Source organism: Oculina patagonica, chromosome 3 (genome assembly GCF_052425735.1).
Source record: "Oculina patagonica isolate OP01 chromosome 3, crgOcupat, whole genome shotgun sequence".
NCBI classification, from domain to species: domain Eukaryota; kingdom Metazoa; phylum Cnidaria; class Anthozoa; order Scleractinia; family Oculinidae; genus Oculina; species Oculina patagonica.
The window spans coordinates 5,266,653-5,289,923 of NC_135760.1; the positions used below are offsets into that span (position 1 = coordinate 5,266,653).

Genomic DNA, 23,271 nt, shown 5'->3' on the forward strand with positions numbered 1-23,271 from the left:
GATTCTCGTTTAACGAACTATAAAAGGGCATGTTTGGGCTTGCTCACAGAATCGCAAAATTGGGTTTACTGGTTTTTATTGCTGAAGTGTTATCTGTTCTTTCTCGAAAGTGAGTTCACCAAGCTAGTGCCAAGATATCAGGGTTTTTTCTTTTTTATTTGTTTGTTCTTTTGTGTGTTTTTTCTTTTTTCAAGAGATTCCTATCCACTGAGGATGTGCTCTCCACCGCTGTGGCTGACTTCTGAGGCTCCATTGCTCCACCAGTACACGGTCTACCAACCCTCAAAGACGTCGCTCCTTTGCAGCGAAGGAAAAGTTGAGTCTCCGCTAAAGTCGCAAAGAATGTATTATATTATATCGCAGATCAGCAAAGGTTAAGGGTAAAATATTCAGTGCAGTTATTTTTGCTTCCGTCAGCGTTTCACCTTGGAAATTCATTGATTGACAGGTGGATAGTCTTTCCAAAGCACGTGGAACGCTTCTGAAGTTTTTGGTTCTTGATAAAAGGCAAGTTTTGTCGCCTTCGCGTTTAAATATTTTCAAGTACTCTAAATCAAGAGATACGTAAGTCAATTAACGATGAATACATCATCTTGTCCTTTACGTGAACTTTAAAACTTTCTGTATTGCTCCAGAAAACTGGCGAGTTTATACTTTAAACCTGCCGTGAAATTCTGGACCCAATTTGATCTTACTAGAATACTCGATCTAAACTTAGGTTTTACTTGTATTTGTTTCAGGTTGATCACCGATAGTAAACGCCACAATGTCAGATTACGACCTTATGTGCACGGAGGACAGGGAATTTCTCTACGACAATGAATCTGCTGGTGTTGCAGGAATAAATCCAGATTTTGTTTATCTGAGGCGACAAGATGGCGCCAAGGCGGCCAACGACTTAGCAGAAACAACATGTAGAATCGTCCCTAACCCACAGACTACCAGTACACCAGCAAGAAAACGGAAACGCAATTCAGTGAAGGATAAACTGAGAACTGAGGCAGAGCAAACAGCCTACAAGAAACTCAAAGAGTTGATTCCTTCCTTGCGAGGGCAGAAGCGAATTACGAAGCTTCAAACGATACGCGAAGCATGTCTGTACATCCAAAATTTACAAAAGACTTTGACAGGAATCCGCAAAGGGTAAGATGACTTGACCAAGATCAGCAGTTTACCGACTTTATTCTCTTAAAGAACAGCTAATTACTTGTCCCTGTTGACAGAGTAAAAACGATTAATTAGCAAAAGATTACAGTAATTACTCAAGTAAACTATTTTAAGCTTATGTTTACCTATAAAGCTAGACTGACAATCGATGTAAGTTTATAAAATTAATTTATATTATATAACACGCCCGTTACACTAAGTTATTGCGTTAAAAGGATCCAGTTAAAAAATGTTCTACATTAGTACTAACGAAGAAATATGAAAAGCTTAGTGAATTTTAGGAAGAATGTTGAGTTTTCCTACACGTTCGTGTAGGAAAACGCAATGGGACTTTCCCAGCTTATTTTTCAAAAACATCTGACATCAACTCTTCTGGAAGCATTTGTGTTCAAACATTTATTCTGGCCTCAGAATCAGCATGCTTTGATTTGCAAGCGAAATTTTCTATTTCAAAGATACTTGACAACTGGAATTAAGCGGCAAAATATTCTGGGCCAAGATTTTTTTCTTCCTTTATAACGTGCATAACTTTCAATCTAAAGCTGATCTTTGGTCACGCATGATGGGGACGTACTTACGAACCACCGCGAAGTTTTACTAAATTTGATATTTTGGCTTGAAAAGAGTTTAAAAACCACGTTTAGATTAGTAGAATTCTGCATTTTAAAGAGTTATTATTCAGTTGCCGGGGATCAAATGTGTAATAGTTTCGCGGCAACTTTTAGTGAAGTTTGTGTACCTTGCGTGACTGTAGCGGTCAGAATTGAGTAACGCCATTCGAACGCCCACAAAATTGCAAAATTTTCTACTCTGTTTTATTGTAATATAACTCTCAAATTAAGGAGTTCCGTAACTTTAATACGGTCTTCTCTAATGTAAATGGTTTTTCTGTATGTCTTCAAGCTGAATATGAGAATTTAGAAAAACTTTGAGGGTGGTCTAATTTTTTTCTCGGTCGTGTTCTGAGCTTTTAAATGTACAGTAGATATGTTGAATTTACTATCCTGTTAAATGTAGTCTCAGTGGCAATTGACTTCTTAAATACGTTAAAGTTGTATTTAATAATCCATTAAGTATGGTCCATTTTGCATGTAACAGAGACTTTACAATAGATTATGGGCCTTACAATTTATACATGTATATTTATTAAACTACATTGCTGTTCAGTTTTAAATTAAATTTAAGAAATACAATTTCTGCAATTTCATCGCGTGAACTAACTTTTGCACTGGAGCCCTTATTTCATTGATAAAACAATGCAACTATTAGCACAAAGACAAGCACAGGCTTGTGCAAATCAGCTGAAGTACAGGAATGTTTCGTTTTTCTTGTGCTTGTGCCCATTAAGTTTGTTTGTTTTTCTTCAGTTGTTTCTCGTGGTTATGCTATGCTTGTCCTTGTGCTTGGGCTTGCCAAGCTATTAATAAAGTTTCATTGATATAACTTACTTGGCAAATTCTTCAAAGGGCAAGACATAACATGTCTTTCTATGTAAACGAGTCCAGTGCAGCAACTTCTTCTCCAACTTTGACTGCTGAATATTAAACACAAATGCTGTGCTCAGTCTTACATACCTTCGAAAGTGAAGTGCCTTAAGGTACATTGCAGGTCTTGAAATGTGACGCAGCAATGGAAGATGAAGATCGAATCGAGCAATGCCTCCGCTAGCATTCTCGTCCCCAGATTTGATCGGACGTCTGGGGACGAGACTTCGGAAAATGCCGAGAAATCATTTTTTCGCCCCGATACAACTGACGTCATATCCGACTACATTGTTTTGGATGACACAGGTTTCAATTTTATAATATTAAAACCGTAAATTTCGGGCCCCGGTTTAAAACTCTAGGATTAGGTTCGTTATGGGAGTTCATAAAAATTAAACCTTTTTAAAAATACGGCTGGCGTGCCTTCGCGAAGAAAGTGAACTTCAGTCCACCGATCGATCCTTTTGGTACAAAGTATAGAAACGTGATTTCTAACATTCTGGTAAATTACTGGAGATTAGAATTTTGTGCCCGAGCAGACAGTCCAACACAAATGGAAATTGTCACGTCTGAGTACAAACTAATATTCCAATTCTTTTCCGCGAAAACCCGTCAGTGCAGTTACAGATGACGTCAGGTAGCGACACATCGGGATTCGGGAACTGCCGAAAACTGTATGAAATTTTCGCGGTTTTATGTTACGCTAAGTTTGGTCGATTTTCCCACGACCTCCCACAAAAAGACGATTTCCCGCAAAAATTTGAACGTGCACGCGCGTTCGTGCAGTTTGCAGCAACAAAATTCTTGCACTCAAAATTGTCACGAAATTGGGTACAGTCGAAGCTCTCTAAACGGACACTCTCGTTAGCGGAAAGCTCTACTTACGGCCGCCTGGTTTGAAACCCCGTTTTCACTCACATACAAACTCTGTATTTTTACATTCTCGTAAGCGGCCGTTCCCGTAAGCGGCAGCGGACACTTGCAGAGATTACGACTTAGACTTTTTCTTTGTTTAAAAGCTTCCGTAAGCGGACACCCCAAAGAAAATCCTATTAACAACCACTATTCCTTGTTTTTATCAATCAACTTCACTTCGCCGTTCGTCACAATGATTTTACACTAATTACAGAACCATATTTCATGCAGTGTTTGTTTTGTCGTCATCCATGTCCGGTTACATTTCGAAACACCACTTACATACATAGTAGCATTATGTTAGCTGGGCAAGCTCCCGTAAGCGGCCATCTATTCCCTACACCTCTAGTGACCGCTTACAAGAACCATTCTCGTAAGCGGCCAGCTCCAGTTGCGGACACTTTTTTTGCGTCCCGAGGGGGTCCGCAGTCCGCTTACGAGAGCTTCGACTGTAGTAACCTGAAACCATACCCCTCCCTCCCTCCCTACTGCTGCGGGGGAAGGAGGGCATGATACATTTGCTTGTCGAAAGTCATGTAAAAAAACAGATTCTGGTTTTTTGTCTGATTGGTCGAGAAACAATACTCAATGGAGTGGTGTGGACTGATTGGTTGTCGTATCTCAAAGAGACTTCCGGTCAGAAGCTGGTAATGGCAAAGACGAGTCACGTTTACTGCAAGGACGAGTTCTTTTCGACGTTAGCTGAAGCCCTAACAGATTTCAAGTGTAACTCTCTGAAGGCAGAACAAATAGAGTGAGCGACAATGCGTAATTTGGTTCCGTGAAGTGGTTTTGATGTTCTTCGAAAACAGGCCCGTAGGCTGGTTTTTGCCCGGGTAGGTTCGTTTTCTTTTAGAACGGACCATTAGTTACCAGTGTCCCACTAATTTAAAAAAAAATACCGTTACTGAAGAAGATTTTCCAGTTGTAGTCGACGGGGCTGAAGGTGGGCGTAACAGTTGACTACCGTGTCTAGCTCCACGGGGGTATCGTAGTGAATGTGCAGAAGCGCAAGGTTGGACAACCTTTCTTTTCCCATTGACGCTCGCATGTAGTTATTCAGTCGTCGCAACGTGCTTGCACTTCGTTCACATTCGCATGATGCCGTTACTGGTATGGTGCAGGCAATTTTTAGAAGAATGCTGATGTTTGGAAAGAGGTCATCATCACAATCTTTGATTGCCACTGCAGGTGAAGCTGGCCTTAATTCCGGTTCCATCGCCAGGTATCGACCTCTCCATCGCATAAGCTCCATTTCAAACATTTCAGGGGAGGGGAGATCATCATTGTACTTGTTAACAGCTGCTTCAAGATTAACATTCTTTGAACAGAGAACACTTGGTACGAGACCAAGCAGTGACGCGGCAACGGTCGCCGAAGGTGAAAACTGCTCATTGATGCACATTATGATGTGATCAAGGAGAGGAATTGCCACGTTTCGTTGGAAATAAATTTTAGGATTTTGAGTCTCGGTATTGGAACGATGCTGTTGTCTCGACGTAATTCGAGGCATTTCGGCAGCAGTGCCCACCTTTTCTGCCATTGCAACACTTTGAGTGTAAACAGCTGAAAAGGTTTTGTCACAATCTTCCCTTTGTTTTCGGTAGAAACTAGCAACTTCTGTGATCATGCCATGGGCCTCCACGATGTCAAGAGCTGCTCTCTGTAGCTTAACCGTGATTCCAGCCAGGTGCGACAAATATTGGTACACTGCCATAAACACGACAATGAACTCAAAGGACGTAACACTTGCCAAAATTTGTTGGGCTTCATTACGGTTTGCTGGGTCCCAGTCGGCATACATGTCACCATACTTATTAAGGTGACGTTTGAATCCAATCATTTCGAGAGCTTCTGCAATGAAAACAAAAGCTTGGTAGAAATGCTGATAAGCAGTGTGCCGTTCTGCCCATCTTGTCTTGCACAGATCCAACAGAGGTTTTCTCTTTGTTTCGTTAACAACGTTGTGCTTGACAATGAGCTCAAGAAGACCACTTCTCTTAGGGCTTTTAGAAAGAAGCGACAGCAATTTTTCAGGCGGTCTAGGACATTACGCACCTGAGGTAAAGCACACGACTTACTGATCACGAGGTTGAGGCAGTGTCCATTGCAGTGAACGTACGTGGCTAACGGGGCCTCCTTCTTGATCCGTGCTTGTACGCCTACTGTGCTAGATGACATGTTGCTTGCACCGTCGTATCCTGGCCACGCATGTTTGTTGCTGGTATATTGTTCTCTTTGAGAAACGCAAGGATGCTCTCTGCAATCTTCTCACCAGTTATCCTTTCCAGCTTAATAAATGTTAAGAACTCCTCTCTAACATCAGTTTCTTTTCGTCAACGAACCGGGCACAGATAGCAAGATGCTCTTCGTTGTGGGACGTTACCTCATCGGCTAAAATAGAGTAGTAAGGTGCAGCATTTAAATCGTTCAGTATACCCTTCAGAATAATGTGCTTGCCCATGACCTCAATCAATTCATTTTGTGTCTGGGGTGACAAGTGTGTTACACATCGCATTGCAGGAGATTCTAAATGACTTTTTAACACACTGTCGTGCACTGCTAACAACTTAAGCAGGGCAAGAAAATTTCCAGGGTTACTGGGTGTGTTAAGATCCTCATTATCGCCTCTCAAAGCAATACATTGCTTGCCACAAAACAGCACCGCTCGGGCTATAGACTTCAGGATATTTTATTATGCGCGTAGGCCATATGTATGCTGTACCATTCAGACCGGACCTTTAATGCTGTACCATTCAGACCGGTACATTAATGCTACACCATTCAGACCGGACCTTTTCAGGCGGTGGGGGGGGTTCGTCCGAACCCCCCGAACCCCCCCAGCCTACGGGCCTGGAAAACAATATTCCAGAGATGTTGGAATGTTTACAAAAGTGACCGATGCTATCTGCCGTAAAACAGCTCTTGTCGGTGAATTCCTTTTTTTTTTGTGTGTGTAAGCTGAAATAAAGGGACGGCATCTAGTACAACTGATAAATATATGTTCGCAAGCGCCATCTCACCCAGCTACTAAAAGCATTTTTATCTCAACACGGCGAAGTTTAAATACAGGCTGTACATGTACAATTTTTATTGCAGACGTTTTTCACGCCTTGTGGAAATCCGAGTCTCGAATTTGCCGCCAACTACAAAGAGTGGTTTGACAGTTCGACGACACATTAGTTTATGTAAATTAGGGGGCGGCTGGCGGCCGGTTAAATAAATGTATCAGGCGTTCTTTTTTCCCTCTCGCTTTCGTAAAAAGAAAAAAGAACGCCTGATCGCAGGTTACGACTGTAGGTACCGGTAAACTTTTTCATGCATGTCAAACCTAGTCCTACGCTGAATCAATAGTACCCATAATATAATAGGCCTTATCACAGTTTTCGACGCCATCTTGACGAGTAGGCAAAGCGGGTACAAATTACAGTGTTTGTATGGGAGTCCGACGGCAAATATCTTTTACAAAAATTGAATTCTGGACAACTTATGAATTGTAAAGTTAAGATACTAGGCAAAGGTTTTTATTTGCCGATTTTAAAGGATGTAGCTAGGCTAGAAAGCGTTCAGTTACGTTTTTAATTTCCCCATACATTTGACTGTATTTTTTCCGCATTATTGACGCTGTTCGCGGGAATAATTATAGACAAATGTATGGGAAATTAAAAACGTAACTAACGCTTTCTAGCCCAGCTACGTACATCCTTCAAACTCGGCAAAAAAACCTATGCTTAGTATCTTAACTTTAAATTTCATAAGTTGTCCAGAATTCAATTTTTGTAAAAGATATTTGCCGTTGGATGCCCATACAAACACTGTAATTTGTACCCGCTTTGCCTACTCTTCAAGATGGCGTCGAAAACCGTGATAAGGCCTATTTCGTTACACGTAAACTACAAGAGTCCTAGGTAGGGTTGTCCACCGAGTGTGGTCGATTTTTGTCACCCCATGCTTATGTTCATTATGCTATAATAATTATTCTCATCCGAAAAAAGGACAACTGACAGGGGAAAACATGTCTTTTATTGAGTCACCCAATAATTTTTTAGGATGTCAACTGATCGGCAATGCCAAGACATCCTTAAAAATGATCGATTATGCTCAAAATTATGCCGGCAAAAGGTGGACAGCCCTGAGGGTGGGGTAAGCGTTTCCATGGCTACGACGAGGTCTTCCAAACGTTCTGACACAAGTTCCTATAACTCGTTTAAAGAAGTACAACGAAAAGGTGTTCTGTTAACTTCAAAAAAGTTCTGTTTTCCTGTTAAAAAACACCCGACGCCGTTTCGTCAGTCAAGCAACAAATTAAATATCTTGTAATTTTATAATTGGTCTATTCATCGCCAAGAAGATTTGCAGAAAATGTATCGTTCACAAACAAGGAAATATATTCTTTGATTCAACTGAGTTTTCCAACTAACCTGTCAATATTAAGCAGTGTTGATATTAAGTGGTCTACAGGGGCTATCTCCGACTGAAGCCAGGAATCTCAGTTTCTTTCTCACTCGCTCAGTCTCCATTGCATTTTTCGATCAGGGTCAACGCATTTTTGGCTGCGAACAAGCCGAGCAATTCTGCTCACTCAATAAAAATATCTAATGGCGTCAAAAAGACGGGCCATTCGCCACATTTAATAAACAACACACCCACGGTAAAGCAAAATACTTGATCTTTCTTCCTCTTTTAGGTTTGCTTTTATTCAGTAAAATTTAAAATAAGACACATCTTTCAGGCTCGATTTTAAGACCAACTCTTGTTTCACTTTTATTTTCATTATTTTACTTTATTTTAATTTTATTCAAAACTTCAATTCATTTGATATGTGGGTTTCACCGACAATATTGACCGAAAGATTTATACGGGCCGAAAAAAAAATTGAAAACGAATGAGTTTGTCTGTTGTCAAGTCCTGGGGTTTAAGAAACATAAAATACAAATTACTAGTTTTATTTTCTTTGAATTGAACAACCATTAACCCAACAAAAGCGTTCAAATCAACCTATTGTCTACCGTTCAACAAACCAATCAGATCGCCTCACTACTGACATTAGGTTGAGATATCATGAATTATTCAGCTGGCATGCGGGTAAATACCAGCAAGAGCTTGAAGGCGCTATGGAGATATGCCTTCCCGTCAGTTATTATCAGTTAACAGGAAAAACGGGAATATATATTCACAAAGCTAGAAATCGAAGTTAGCTTATTTGAACACTCTGGTCGTGTTTTCGATCGCTAAAGGAGTGGTTGGGCCATAAAAGGAATCATTTTTTTATGCGCGTTACGACGGATTTTTTTCGCCGTTGCTGAGAAAGACCGTGATCTGTTTATTTCCTTATATTGCTTTTAATCGCCGACCTACGTCAGAGGACAATCAAAGGAAACATTTAAGTGTTCAACGATGGCAACATGAATTAAGAATTGTATCATCGTCGTGTAATTTCCTGATTTTTTTGGCTGGGTTGATTCCACTGCTCTGAAAAAAACGAGGATGAAATCCTCGCCTTAACAGATGGCGCCAGCGACGACTTAATCATGCAAGATCGCTCCGCAAGAAATTTGCAAAATGGCCTATGATCAACAAAGAAGATATCAACCCACTTCATACCAAGCTACGGCAACGAACAATGCTGGTTTTTATTCGAACAACAGAGCTGCGAACAATTCGATGAACGCGAACGTGTATCCGCTTCACGCAGCATATCACGAAAATTCTGGCGCACCGCAACCATATTATTATTACACGGACAGTAGCCATGGCCCACGATTAGGTCTCATACGAGGGTACCACCGTCATATGTACGAACCGATACCTCAGCAAGGAACTTGTTGCGATTGCGCCCCTGGTCGCGAAAAAGGGGCGCAATCCTCTGAATGCTGTAATTGGGGAGTGGCGTTTGGCTGTGTACTGTTGATAATTGGAGTTATAGCGATTCTAATGGGTTTTATGGTGCCGCAGAAACCCCCTAAGACCCGGAACGCCCATTTGACCACCGAGGAAAGACACGAGCTAAACCAAATCAATCTTTTCATTGATATTTTTGTCATATCAGGACTATCTGTTCTCTCTGTCGGAGGTTTGCTCATTTCTGTGGCGTTATTATTGCCTTTACTCAGGCGAAGGACCGAGCATCGATGTGAAGAACCCATTAAATATTTCGGCAGCGAGGTTTACGTTAAATCGGAACATTTACCGTTGTCAAAGTCGGGAGCGCCTTCAATCGATTTGGGTTTTCACAAGGATGTTGTACCAGGCGATGTTGCTCTGCGTAAAATTCAACCCGAAAGTGTGAAAAGCGAGCCCGTTGATTTAACTCCGCAATGAAATTTTCCTTGGAGAGAAACAAAATATTTCGAGGACAATCAACAATCCTTATGTTTTATTTTGTCGATGTAGATTAGTTTTGAGGTGGTTTTAAACCAGTAAACACATTTACCGCATGATAAGGTTATTTTTTTATCAAGACACTGAAGACAGACAGTACATAAGGTAGATTAAGGTAGACAGATTGCGAACAAAGTTGCTTTGAGGCAATGTAGTTTAACATGGTGTCTTAAATATATTATACTGACATAGTAAGACATGTCACAGTCCGGAGGGTATCAATAGTAATAGTCTTGGCCAAATCTTCATGAAAATTATCTGATGTACTTCTTGTCCAATCAGAAAATAGAACAAGCACTCACAAACTCTCCGAATCTTAAGTGATACGTCACGGTTGCTTAGCAACCACATACACGAAAACCTCTAGTCCAGTCCCTCGAGTTTCCTTCCGGGCGATGGACTGCACTAGAAAACCGTGCCTTCAGTGAATTTTGAAAGAAAAAAATTCGAAGACGTAAAAAAATTAATGGCTTTAATTCTCCTCGAATGGACACTAAACAACCTAATTTAGACGAATTACATTGATCACATTGTATAGTTAACTGGTTTCTGTGCATAATATACTTACTGTTTAGATAAAAACTCTTCATATCTACCAACAAACTATTTTTATTTCCCGGTATGGGAAGGGAAAGCCGGGAAGCGGAAAGGTATTTTTGACATGAGTGTACCGCTGAATGTGGAGGGTGAGAGTCCAGGGTTTTGGCCTGTGCTAGTGTGGAATGTGTTCACCTTTAAATACGATTTCACTTAACGAAGATGCAGACTGAAGCATTTTCTGTTCCGGGGATCTTTATTACAAAACGTGTGTGTATATAACTTACCGGGCAAGGGAGGGGGCAACTTTGAATTTCAGCAGTACACCACAGAAAAAATACCCCTTCTCCACGCTCTTTCCTTGGATATACTAATTGTCGCAAAATTATTCTTCCCTTTACAATATGAAGGCCGAGTAAAATTTAAGACTTCAAACTGTTGTGTAATAGTTGTCCTAATAAATGCAACAAAATTTATTATACAATTAGAGAAGGAAAAAAAAAATTATCAAACGCTGCCAGGAAACACCGGCGCATTCGCTGCACTGGGTGCCTGGGAATTTGCGTTCAGGGAGCAAAATCATTTGTGCTCATTATCACATTGTTTTACATGAGTTTCATGAAATTTGTTACTGAGTTGCACCTGCAACCGTTTGATAAGTGCTCAAATGAGTTGAAACCAGAAACCTCTATAGCCATCTTCGCTGTGTTCGGGCACTGGGCATAAACGTGGGAACCATCAAATGGGTACCCTTCCCAAACATTGTGACCATGCAGCTATTGTACTCGGTTAAAAGAATACTAGGGGTGCTATGCTAGAGGTTTATCTGTTTTAAACAGCTCAGCCCCCCAAATAATCTAATGATGAACATGTTGCTAGGGATCATGTGACCTACCGTATTTATTCGATTAAGCGCCCAACCTCGAATAAGCGCCCACCTCGAATAAGCGCCCACCCCCACCCCACAAGAAAGGTGAAGTGCAGAAGAGGTGTTAAAATTTCGTAAGTACTACTAAGAGACTTGCCCGAAGACCGATTTTTTCTTAGTATTTTACAGAAACTTTCATGGACCAGTTAAAATTCTGCTTTGGTACATCTTCACGTTTTGTTATTATTTATTGTTTTGATACAAATTACACTTGCTTCTTGCTGAAAATGGTGAAAATTTAATAAGCGCTCACCTCGAATAAGCGCCCACTCTCAAGGCCCAAAAATTTAATAAGCGCCCAGGGCGCTTAATCCAATAAATACGGTACTACCCACTGCAGTTAAAAAATACTAAAATCAAAATAACATAAAGGTACATTGAACATTTGAAATGTTTAGAGTATTCATATGAAATGAGTTAAAGTCTGAGTTAAAGTCTTGTTTTTAAACGATCTTCCAATGCGCAACTGAGAACCCCATTTACTACATGGGTCAAATACAGTCAAAGAAATTAAAGAGAATTATTTGCTTGACTTCATGTAAAGTTAAATTGCAAAGGAAATCGTTACCACTTGAAATTGCATGGGAAGTCCTCCTCCGGGAAAGTGTTAGGATCCAGTTTGATGAATTCTCGAATCTTATACTTGCTTCCCATCAGAGCTATTGGAAAATTTAGTCTCTTGCCCATCGAAAGTCCTTCTAACATCACTTCCTTTGCTTTTTCTAAGTTGCCCATTTTGTCATACAAGAAGGCCAGTTCGGTCTTTATCAACACTTTCCAAGTGTGATCCTGTTCTAACTCTCGTTCGGCAACCTGCTCTGCCTTTGTAAATGCTCCTTCGGCCTCATCGAAGTTTTTTTTTCCCTGTGACAAATTGTAAAGTTCTTTAGAGTCAATATTATTTCCTTGCTATCGCCCATTCCGAGGTGTTCGAACATTTTAATGGCATTTGCATAATGCTCAAGGCATGTGTCTAAGTCATTCAATTGCAAGTGTAGGTCCGCAATGTTCTTAAGAACCTGAGCAGTCATAAAGTGTTTACCGAGGAGCTTTTTTGAAAGTTCCAACGCCTCCATTAACTTCTCGTGGGCTTCAACATATTCTTTGCGACGCTTTGCGTTTATTCCTGCAGATAAAAGAGTTGCTGTTGTTTCTGGATGGTCACCCAGCTGTTCCTTGCTGACTTTCAAGGCAATTTCAATTTCTCGCTTTATTTTTTGGTTTTCCTTGGGATCGTTTTTTTCTGAAAAAAAGCGAGCGTAACTTTTGCGAAAGTAGACTTCTGACAACGCCATTGTTTTAAATTTATCAGAATTCCTTGAGTGAACCATTCTGGCCTCCTTCACGAGATTCTTGTACTTTTGTTGGTCTCCTTTCTTTCTTATTTCCTTTCCAAGAATACACAGAAGTTCCACTCTGTGCACTGGTTGAATTGCTGGCTCAAACGTCTGCAACAACCTTTCCAAAATCAAAACGTAAAACTTCGGAAGAACACACATTTCTAAATACGTGCACTTCTGAGGAAGATCGTCGAGAAAGGTTTTGCATGCGTCCATGATTTCATGATCTTGGTTTTTCCTTGCCTGCACATATTCTTGAAGGAAATATTCAAAGTTATGCTTGTCTTCATTAAAGGACTCAATAGATTCTTTGCACATGTCTTTGCTCCAGTACGCATTTGCATTGTCAACAAAACGTGACAAGAAACGAACACAAGCTTTTTTGTTTGCTCGATCTAACAGTTGTGGATACCTCTTCCGAGCAATCTCATTCGCAAAGGCGTAAATGAGTGGATGCATTTGATATTTGCAGGAATGTGGCTGCTCGAGAAGAGACCTGTTTTTCAAGGAGCGAAGGATAGAAACAGGCGGAGTTCCAGTGATTAAGCATGCTTCCATAATAGCTTCGGCATCATCTGAATTAAATGAGCCCGGAAACACAGACATAAGAACGAAGGCATCTTGCTCAGCTTCTGTCAAATGGTCAAAAGAAGTCTTGATTGCCTTTGCTACTGATGCTTCATCATCTTCCAGAACAGTCAGAGGATCCTCCTCCAGATATTTTATGAGTTTGTCTATGGTGTAGTCTGAAAGGAGCGATCCAACAATGCAAAGTGCCAAAGGAACCCCGCCACATAGCTCAGCTATTTTTTCTGTTTTGGAAAGCTTCTCTCGGACATCTTGGTCATTGATTCGAGATTCAAGAATATATTTTGCCTCTTCAGGTGATAGCGGATTTAGCCGTACTTCTTGCGGCTGCAAGTCGGAATCTTTGAATGTTTTTCTTGCAGTTATGACAAATGTCACGTTTTGTTTTGAAAACATTCTTACGGCACCTAAGGTTCTTAGGAATGAACTTCGATCGTCGGATTCAAGCACACCATCTGCATTGTCAAGGATAAAGGTGACTTGCGTTTGGATCTGTTTGCTCCAGTCTTTAAGCCACTGTCCCGGATTCTCTGGCAGTTGTGTCTGGATTGTGCCGCTTGAATGGATCATTTCAGTAGCTACTTCATGAAAAGTTTTCATTGATATGAGACTACAAAACAACACAGTTGGTTTGTTCTCTGCTTGAGCTAATTCATGAGCCACTACTTTGGCGACAGTTGTTTTTCCAAATCCCGGTCCCCCAGTTATCAAAACAACTGCTTTGTTTCCGTTTTGAATAGCTTCTACGACTTCACCTGTCTCTCCAGAACGACCATACACATTTGGAACTTCGTCTGGAAGGCAGTTAGTGAGCTTCTGAGGAGCAGTTTGCTCTGATTTAATAGGCCGCTGAATGTGTACTTTTAATTGTTGCACTTCCTCCTCTAACGTCTGGACTCTTGGTTCAAAATCAAGCTTCCATTTTTGTACCTCCTCGTCTACTCGTCGTTCAGTGTCGTGATCAATGGTCTTCGTCTTGAGATCGTTTATTTCTTGTTGATCAAGCCCTAAGGCAACTAGCGAATGAGAAATTTTGTTCCACTTGTCCTCGAATTCGCTCTTTGGAATGCCGGTAGAAACACTGTGGCACAACTCATTTCTGAAACATTTGATTCGGATGATGTTTGCTTCAGGACTGGCATCACTGTCTACAGGCATTTTGTGCCATCCTGTCGCTGGCGCTGTCAAATGACAGACTTCACGAAGCAATAAATGCAACAGTGTGATGTCGAATGCTTCCGAGTCTGGCGGATCACCTGAAGAAGGAAATAATTTTTCCCACTGGCTATCAAATAGTACACGTCTTGATTTCAGATTTTGAAGTTTTGGAAGATTGTTGTTCAATACGTGTTGTAATGTCGCGGGTGGATGAATAGAATGTAAAAACGTCCTTAAAACATGCGTTCCTCCATCAATCAGAAGTCTTGCCAGTCTTGTGCCATTCGTCTTCTCTTCCGATACACAGGATACATCATACACGGATGACACAGAAGCACAAGCAGACGAAGCTGCGGCTGCAGCTGCCATTTTCGTCGCTTCAGTTCTAAATTCTTAGAAATAATCTGCAGTCAATTTTCCGAGAAATGTCGTTTTGAATATGATATACGAGCTTAGACCTTGCACAACATCTGATCATGAGTCAATCACGAACGTCTCCTTTGAGGGGATATTGATAACAGGTTATTAATAGAAATCTAGACTACAACGTGTCAACGGGGTCTGGGGCCTGGCTACTAGTTTATATTTAGCTTAAGCGTGCTAGTCATATGTAAATGACGTTATAGCAAAAATATGTAGCCGATAGTCATACGGCTTTTATACAACCAGTCAGCTTGCTTCAAGTTGCTATACAGATACTGGCGGCCAATTTCATGGACTAATCCACAGGAACAACAGTAGTCGCATTGCAAAATCAATAGCATCAATAGCGAAACTAGCACAATATGTTTTGTCCGTCCACCGACTTCCTGGGCAGTCTTGTTGTCTTGTGACGTCATGACGTAGTCATGACGACACAAGATAATACTACAGGGGACAAGGTGCATTCCATGCGTATTTGCTTTCTGAGGCCGCGGAATTTTCCCGCCATGTCAATATTTTTCCCGCCATGTCAAAATTTTCGTTTTTTTAGTAAATGCCGAAAAATGCGATCATCAGATTTAAAAAAAACAGATGCAGACTTCTCAACCTCAAAGCACTGGAAATCTAGAGATTGAGGTAAAAAAATCTGGAGATTTCAGTGAAAACCGGGAGATTGATCAACTGACGGACAAAAATAACTTAAAGAGTCCTAAAACCAGGCGCTAATCAAATGACTTGTTACTCTGTTTTTTCGTGAGATTTCTGTTTCTCGTCGTGAGATTGAAGTGAAAACCGTGAGTCTCAGGACAAAATCGTGAGACTTGAGAGGTCTGCAGATGCTGTTTACACTGACAGTTGCGTTTATTTTTAAGCTTTTTGTTTGTTTATCTTAGTGATAAAAGCAATCACACGAGATTCCCACCATTCTAGTCATATTAGTCAATCTGATAATAGCTACCGTTTCGTGAGAACAATGTGTTTTATGATTTTGGTACAGCAATATAGGGGAAAAGCATGTCTTAAACAGGATTGCGCCTTACAGAACTGTAGGTATGTCGACCGACAATATGTCAGGAAAACCTTTTTTTGCCGTTTCCATTTTTGATTAGATCCGATTTCAAAGATGTAATAGACCGTAGTAGTCGAACCACATGTGTGCCTTGACTTCAGTTGACTAGCTAGCTTAGGCAAGTTAGAATTTGTGCTGATTAAACTAGTTCAAAACAACTGATCCCGTGGGCATTATTTTCCTTGTGTGTCTTCAATTTGAATATTACTCGAAGACACACGCGAAAGGTCAACCATGAAACTTTGCTTGGTAGTGTGCGTGAGTTTATTGAAACGTGAGGCTGAAAACGTTCTTATCAGTCACAGACACAAAACAACAAAGGAAAATCTGTGACTTTGTTGACCTTTTTAAGATATTTAAGAATTATCTGTGACAGATAAATGCTTATGAATCTGTGTGTCTGTATTCTTTTTGTGCTGTTATCGGAGTCCTATAACTGTTCAACGGCCACATGCTGGAGTGTACTTTGAATTTAAGTCAAGCCTACTTTCGGCTGCTTGGAAAAATCGCTTTTGATAAGGTGTCGGAAACAAGTCGCGTGACAATAATAAGTACAAACATTATCCGCCTGACAGAAATAGCAACGATCAATTAGTATGAATCAAAATGGACGCTTAATTACCGTGATTGTGATCGGAATGGATACTATTAAGGCATCGATTTCAAAACTTTAAGCACGTAATCTTATACAATAATTAAAGATAGAAACTTCACGGACAGTTACTCAGAATTTAACGCACGAAGCGATCATCAGACTGTGTCGTTAGATGCGGTGAAATACAATTTAAACTACGTTCATGGAGGACGGTTGGTCACGGTTGGAACGATCCTGTCTCTGATTGGCCGTGTAGTACTTGTTTTCGTGCCTGCACTTGGTAACAAGCTCAGATCTTTTGTTCAAGAAGGTGTATCTTCAGCTGATAGTATGCAGAGCTTCTCCGTCAGACACAAATTGCAGCGTGACGGGTTTCCCCTGTAAGCGCTTGCTCTCGTGACAATGGACCACTTGATCGAAAATTCGGTGTTGTTGTCTTTTAGGTCCCAAATCTTATATATATTTTTAAGTTGGATTTTAAGCCTTTCGCGTGAGAACCTTTTGTAGTTGGAATAAACCTTTGTTTTTATCTTTAGCTGTGAAATCGTGACACGCACGCCCCCCCCCCCCCCCTCATTCCCAGTCTTCCAAAACTACCTTGCAACGGTTAACTAGAAAAAAATGTTTTAAATGTTAATGTTACAACACGTTGTAAAAGGGGAACTTTCAGAAAGACTACTTCTATTCCACTTTCTACAGATGAAAGTTCACTTCTGGATTTCCTTGGTGGTAACAACTTTAATCACTCTGAAATCATTTCACAAGCTTCAATGAATTGACTAGTAACAACGGGCATAGATCTCAGCTCTGGCACAGAAACCAACCAGTAAACAGGATTAATATTGCGTTTGATTTAATTTCTAATAAAACAAGAACATTACTGTTCTAAGTACTGTTACAGGGTTACCAAGAAATGTGCATTTTTAATGTTTATGAATTTATCCTTACTTTACTCGGTTAGTTTTATAAATTTTTATTCAGTTCGCAGAGAGCAAATAAAAATAACAGATGACAGCATCTGTAACTGAAGCCACAATCTGACTAACAATTTAACGGTTCTCCTTGTTGTAATGTACATGCTACCTTGGGTGTCGTGTTGAAGAAAACTCAATTTGGGCTGTAAAAATACTACGTATACTGTCTAGTGTTCTTCAAAGATTGCAAATTTCAAACGTAATTTAACTACAAGAAAATACTCATCTGTGAGGCATGGTTTACTCTGCTCGAAAAATATACTGATAGCATACAAATATATGTGAATACCGCGTTCTGTGCAATTAGACTATGAGCCCGAGTTTTATATAAGCGAATAGTCAACAAGGCGCAACCGAGTTGACTATCGATCATAGAAAACGAGGGCGAGTAGTCTAATTGTTTAAGTAGACGCTCTACAGGATCACACTCTAATATCTACGAATTTACGTATTTTATTAGCTAAAAATCGAGAATAATTTCCCCTTTTAAGAGCAACGCGCGCCCGATCATGTTCTATTTATCAATCATGCGATCATGTTATGATTGTTGACAACAATGAGATCAGATGAAATTGTAGAACCAATCAAATTCGCGGATAAAACACGCTGAGTTGCTACTTACAACTTCCGGTTTTACATGTCTTACATGTTGCTTTGACAGTGCATTCCACTAGCAAACCTATCTGACTGATAGATAAATTTACTTTCTAAAACGTTGCTTTTGAAAAAGCATCCTCGCACTCCTTGAGTTAATCTGCTATCGAATCAGCTGCAGTAGCAGCAGAAACATCAGCAGTAGCGCGTAAACCAGATTCAGCGCCTACTGTCCCCGTTCCTCCACGTGCTCCGTATCTTCTGCCACCTGGTCCAAGCGTGAGATTTTCAACGTCAAGGCGCTAGAAAAGCAAAACGTTTTAGTTAACCTTTACGTCCTGGTTGGCATAAAAAAAACGTCAATGTTTATTTCTATTTTAAAAAAACACAACCTAGTGTTTTATACGTTATGCCATATTTTTCACCTTAATGTTTTGAAACTTCTTTGGGTCCACGCTGACATCTTTTGGTCCTTTGAAAGCGCAGGCAATCCAGGTTTCATTAGCCTGTGGAATAGTTTGGACAATCCCTGAAGAATGATAACATTGTTAGTGGGAAGCAGCAGCATTTCAAAATTCACTATGTCATTTAATTTCATCCGCCAAAGAAGGAAGATTTTGCAACAACATGATAGAGGCATGACCGGAATACCAAGTGAAACAAAACGTACGACTCAATGGTACATGATATCTTTCTCTAAATTGCAATCCGTCCATGCAAAGGTTCATAGCAAAGGAGCGATAAAGACTTGGTCAAACGATCCCAGACTCAGACAGGCTAAAAAAGGGGCGAAGAAGACATTTTGATCCAGTGTTCACATTTTAATCCAACATCTTCCAACATTGCTGGACCTTGTTGTGACATAATTATTGTAGGCAACATAAACGCAACATGTTGGTCTGTTTAACAGTTACTTTACTTTGTTGACCAGAAGGGTTTTTTAATTACTAAACAAGATATGGTCTAACAAGTTCATCATCGAGCAATTTAATATTAGGGGAGACGTTTCCAAATGTCACTGACCCCAAGTGTAACTTAAAAGTCAACGTATGTAAGGATCAAGAACTTGCCGCTCCCCGTTGTATCTTTTAGTGCTTGGGCTTTAATACAAATTCAATTCATGGCGATTAAAAATATTTTGTTCGCGCAACGTTTTGTGTTGCTACTTGTTTAAAAGTGAATCTGTTACTTACGTGGAAATTCTTCTTCCGTGAATGACTCCCGATAACTATTTATAAATTTTCGTATCTCGTCTTTGTTTCCCATCTTATCTATTGGTAGATTTAGTTTTTTACCCATCAATAGTCCATCACGCATTACGGCTTTCGCCAGGTCTGGATTTCCCATTCTTTCATGCAGGATGGCCTTTTCTGTCTTTATCTGGACTTTCCATTTGTGATCTGCCTCTAATTCTTGCTCGGAAACCTGTTCTGCTTTCGTAAGTAATTCCATGGCCTCGTCAAAGTTTTTCTTTCTCATGTGACACATTGCAAAGTTCTTTAGAGTCAAAACACTTTCTTTGTTCCCACTCATTCCGAGATCATGGAAAATTTCCATGACTTCTTCATAATAAACAAGGCATATGCCCAAGTCGGCCTTGTTTCTTTCCAAGAAAAAAGAAGTGGTGGTCCGCAATGGCCTTGAGGGTTTCAGCAGTCATAAAGTGCTTACCAAGGCACTTTTTAAAGAGTTCCAACGCCTCAGTTAACTTCTGTTCTGCCTCATCGCGTTCTTGACGGCGCTTTGCGATTATTCCTGCCAATAAAAGAGTTGCTGCTGTTTCCGGATGATCACCTAACTTTTCACGGCAAACTTTCAAAGCAGTTTCGGTTTCTTGCTCTATTCTTTTGTTTTCTTTGGGGTCTTTTTTATCCGAAAGAAAGCGAGCACAGCTATTGCAGAAGTAGACTTCTGATAACGCTTTTGTTTCAAATTCTTCATGATTCGTTGTATGAACTTTTTCCGCTTCCTCCATTAGCTTTTGGTACTTCTGCTTGTCTCCTTCTTTTCTGCTTTCGTGTCCAAGAGAGCACAAAACTTCCACTCTGTGTACTGGTTGAGTCTCTGAGTCAAACGTCTCTAACAACCTTTCGAGAATCAAAATGTAAAACTTCGGTAGAACACACCTTTCTAAATACATGCACTTCTGGGGAAAATCGTCCAGAAAAGCTTTACAGGCTTCGACGATATCGAGATTCTGTTTTCCTCTTTTTTCCGTCGACGTAGACTTGAAGGAAATGCTCAAAATTGTGCCTGTCTTCATTGAAGGTTTCAACAGATTCTTTGCACTTGTCTTTGCTCCAGTACATATTAGCATTGTCAGCAAGGCGAGAAATAAAGTGAGCACAAGCCATTTTCTCTCCTTGATTAAGGGCTTGGGAACACCTGCCTTGACTCACCTTCTTTACAAATGCTTGAATAAGTTGATGGATTTCATATCTACATGAGCTTGGCTGCTCTAAAAGAGACCTGTTTTTCAGCGAACGAAGAATTCGCACAACTGGCTGAGTTCCAGTATCTGGTCCTGCCACAATTGCAGCTTCGGCAGCATCAGAATCGAACGAACCTGGATACACGGAAGCAAAATGGCCAGCGCCTCCTGTTCTAATGGAGTCAAAAGAGCAAATGAAGTCTCGATTGCTTTCTCGAGGGAAATATCATTGTCCTGGAGAACATCTAAAGGTTTCTTCTCAAGACTTTGGATTAATTTGTCTTCTTTGTAGTCTGAAAGCAACGAGCCAACAATGCAGAGCGCCAGAGGGACACAACCACACAATTCAACGATTTTTGTCGTCTTGGGAGAGTTTCTGCCTAATTTCCAGCGCTATGGACCTTTGAAAGAAGAAGGTTTGACGCCGATTCCAGAGACAAAGTGGTTAACCTAATGTTCTCGATTTTAAAGTCGATAAGTAGGCGCATTGACCGTTTTTCTAGAAGTAATTACGAATGTCAAATTCTGTCTCGATAAGGCTCTCATATCCCGTAACATGTTAACAAATTGATCTCGACTACCAGACTCCAGGACATCGTCTGCATTGTCCAGAACGAAAGTAACTTTCTCCGGTTGTTGTTTGCTCCAGTTTAGAACCCAGTGCTGGGGATTCTCTGGCGGCTGAGAGTGGTTTTTACCGCAAGTAAGGATCATTGTGGTGGCTATATCTTCTAATGTTGATTTGGATGCTAGAGAGCAACATAAGATTCTTCGACAATATTCTGGTTTAGCAAGCGTGTGGGCCACTTTGTTTGCCACAGTGGTCTTTCCAAACCCCGGCCCACCAGTTATGACGGCAATGGGGACGATTCCACTTTGGACAGCGTTTATGACTTCTAGAATTTCTTTTGACCGACCAAACACATCTGGAACCTCATCTGGAAGGCAGTTGGAGAGCTCATGAGGAGAAGTTTGCTCTGAGTGAATGGGCCGCTGAATGTGTACTTTCAAATGTTGCACTTCCTCCTCTAAGGTCTGCACTCAGTTGGTTCAAAATCAAGTCCTTCCATTTCTGTACTTCCTCGTCTACTCGTCGTTCTGTGTCGTGATCAATGGTCTTCGTCTTGAGATGGTCTATTTCCTGTTGGTCAAGCCGCTAAGGCAACTAGCGAATGAGAAATTTTGTTCCATTTGTCTTCAAATTCGCTCATTAGAATGCCGGTAAAAACTCTATGGCACAGCTCATTTCTGAAGAACTTGATTCGAATGACGTTTGCCTCAAGACTGGCATCGCTGTCTGCGGGCATTTTGTGCCATCCTGTCGGTGGCGCTGTCAGATGACAGAGTTCACGAAGCAATAAATGCAACAGCGTGATGTCGAATGCTTCCGAGTCTGGCGGATCACCCGAAGAAGGATATAATTTTTCCCATTGGTCGCCAGTTATTACACGTCTTGACTTCAAATTTTGAAATTTTGGGCGATTGTTGTTTAATACGTGCTGTAATGTCGTAGGTGGATAAATAGAATGTAAAAACTCCCGTAGAACATGCGTTCCTCCATCAATCAGAAGTCTTGCCAGTCTTGTGCCATTCGTCTTCTCTGCCGATACATCATACAGGGATGACACAGAAGAACAAGCGGACGAAGCCGCGGCTGCAGCTGCCATGTTCGTCGCTCCAATTCAAAATTCTTAGAAATAATCTGCTGTCAATTTTCTGAGAAATCTCGTTTTGAATATTATGATAAACGAGTTAAGTTCATACTCACTGAGCTGCAGATTACTAGGAGCTTAGATCACATCGGATCTGGAGTCGATCACGAATGTGTTCTAATTGAGTGATGATTCAGCAGGCAATATGTTTTTTACGACGAGCAAGCCAGGACGTCTCAAAATACTAAGAAACGACTTGATGACAAAGCACTTTCAGTTTCCGAGAAAGAGGATTTTTCATTTCGAAAGTAAAATTAGCATGTCTGTCATAGTTCAGGCACGTGTCAAAGCTTCAGCCAATAAAACACGATTTAGCTCTCATAGTGATCGGCGACGTGCCGACGCCAGAGTAATTACGCACAACTGTAACACGGCTAGTTTCACTAATAGGTGATTAGGTGGGCACGGTTGATTAGGTACCGTTTGTTTTGGATTGTGGTTAAAATGACAGTGGGTAATATTCCCCCGCCATCAGCAAACGCAGAAAAAAAAAATTCAAAATGTGCAATGGACAGCGCGGACGAGTCACGTTCATTTGGATTACATCTGTAGTATAAACAAGATGCGGGTGCAGCAGGCAATATGTTTCTACGACGAGCAAGCCAGGTCGTTTTAAAAATACTAAGAAACAACTTGATGACAAAGCACTTTCAGCTGAGAAAGAGGCTGTTTACAATCTGCGAGTAAAATTAGCATGCCTGTCATATATAGTACAGGCAGGGGTCAATGGCCCAGCCAATAAAATACGACTTAGCTCTCGATGTCATGGTTACCGAATGTAATTAATGACCCCTGTAAAGACGCACAACTGTATATTGTTAGTGATTTTAAATATATATTTTCATTTTCACTTTTATTTTTTTATTTCTTTATGCTTAATCATTTTAGATGGAACCTTGAGCTGTCTCAGGTATACACTTCATATACTGAGCCCAGAGACTTGTTCTAGAAATTGCTTTGCATTACTTTCTAAGT

The 23,271-nt window shown here is 40.6% G+C and overlaps 2 protein-coding genes and 2 pseudogenes across 3 annotated transcripts; 2 read left to right on the forward strand and 2 right to left on the reverse strand.

Annotated features, from left to right (window-relative positions):
* Nucleotides 1-60: 60 nt before the first annotated feature.
* On the forward strand, nucleotides 61-2,589 carry LOC144645223 (uncharacterized). The gene is made up of 2 exons (XM_078504722.1): nucleotides 61-564; nucleotides 741-2,589. The coding sequence occupies exon 2, from the start codon at nucleotides 767-769 to the stop codon at nucleotides 1,145-1,147; it is 381 nt and encodes a 126-aa protein (XP_078360848.1). The 5' UTR covers nucleotides 61-564; nucleotides 741-766; the 3' UTR covers nucleotides 1,148-2,589.
* Nucleotides 2,590-8,674: 6,085 nt separating this feature from the next.
* On the forward strand, nucleotides 8,675-10,514 carry LOC144645197 (uncharacterized). The gene has a single exon (XM_078504688.1). It carries the CDS (start codon nucleotides 9,129-9,131, stop codon nucleotides 9,885-9,887), a length of 759 nt encoding a protein of 252 aa, XP_078360814.1. The 5' UTR covers nucleotides 8,675-9,128; the 3' UTR covers nucleotides 9,888-10,514.
* Nucleotides 10,515-11,743: 1,229 nt separating this feature from the next.
* LOC144645099 (uncharacterized) lies at nucleotides 11,744-14,950 on the reverse strand (annotated as a pseudogene).
* Nucleotides 14,951-17,303: 2,353 nt separating this feature from the next.
* On the reverse strand, nucleotides 17,304-22,666 carry LOC144645096 (uncharacterized; annotated as a pseudogene). The gene is made up of 3 exons (XR_013569224.1): nucleotides 19,347-22,666; nucleotides 18,579-18,682; nucleotides 17,304-18,455 (listed from the first exon to the last, which is right to left on the reverse strand). The product of XR_013569224.1 is annotated as an uncharacterized LOC144645096 (transcript).
* Between the last annotated feature and the right edge of the window lie 605 nt (nucleotides 22,667-23,271).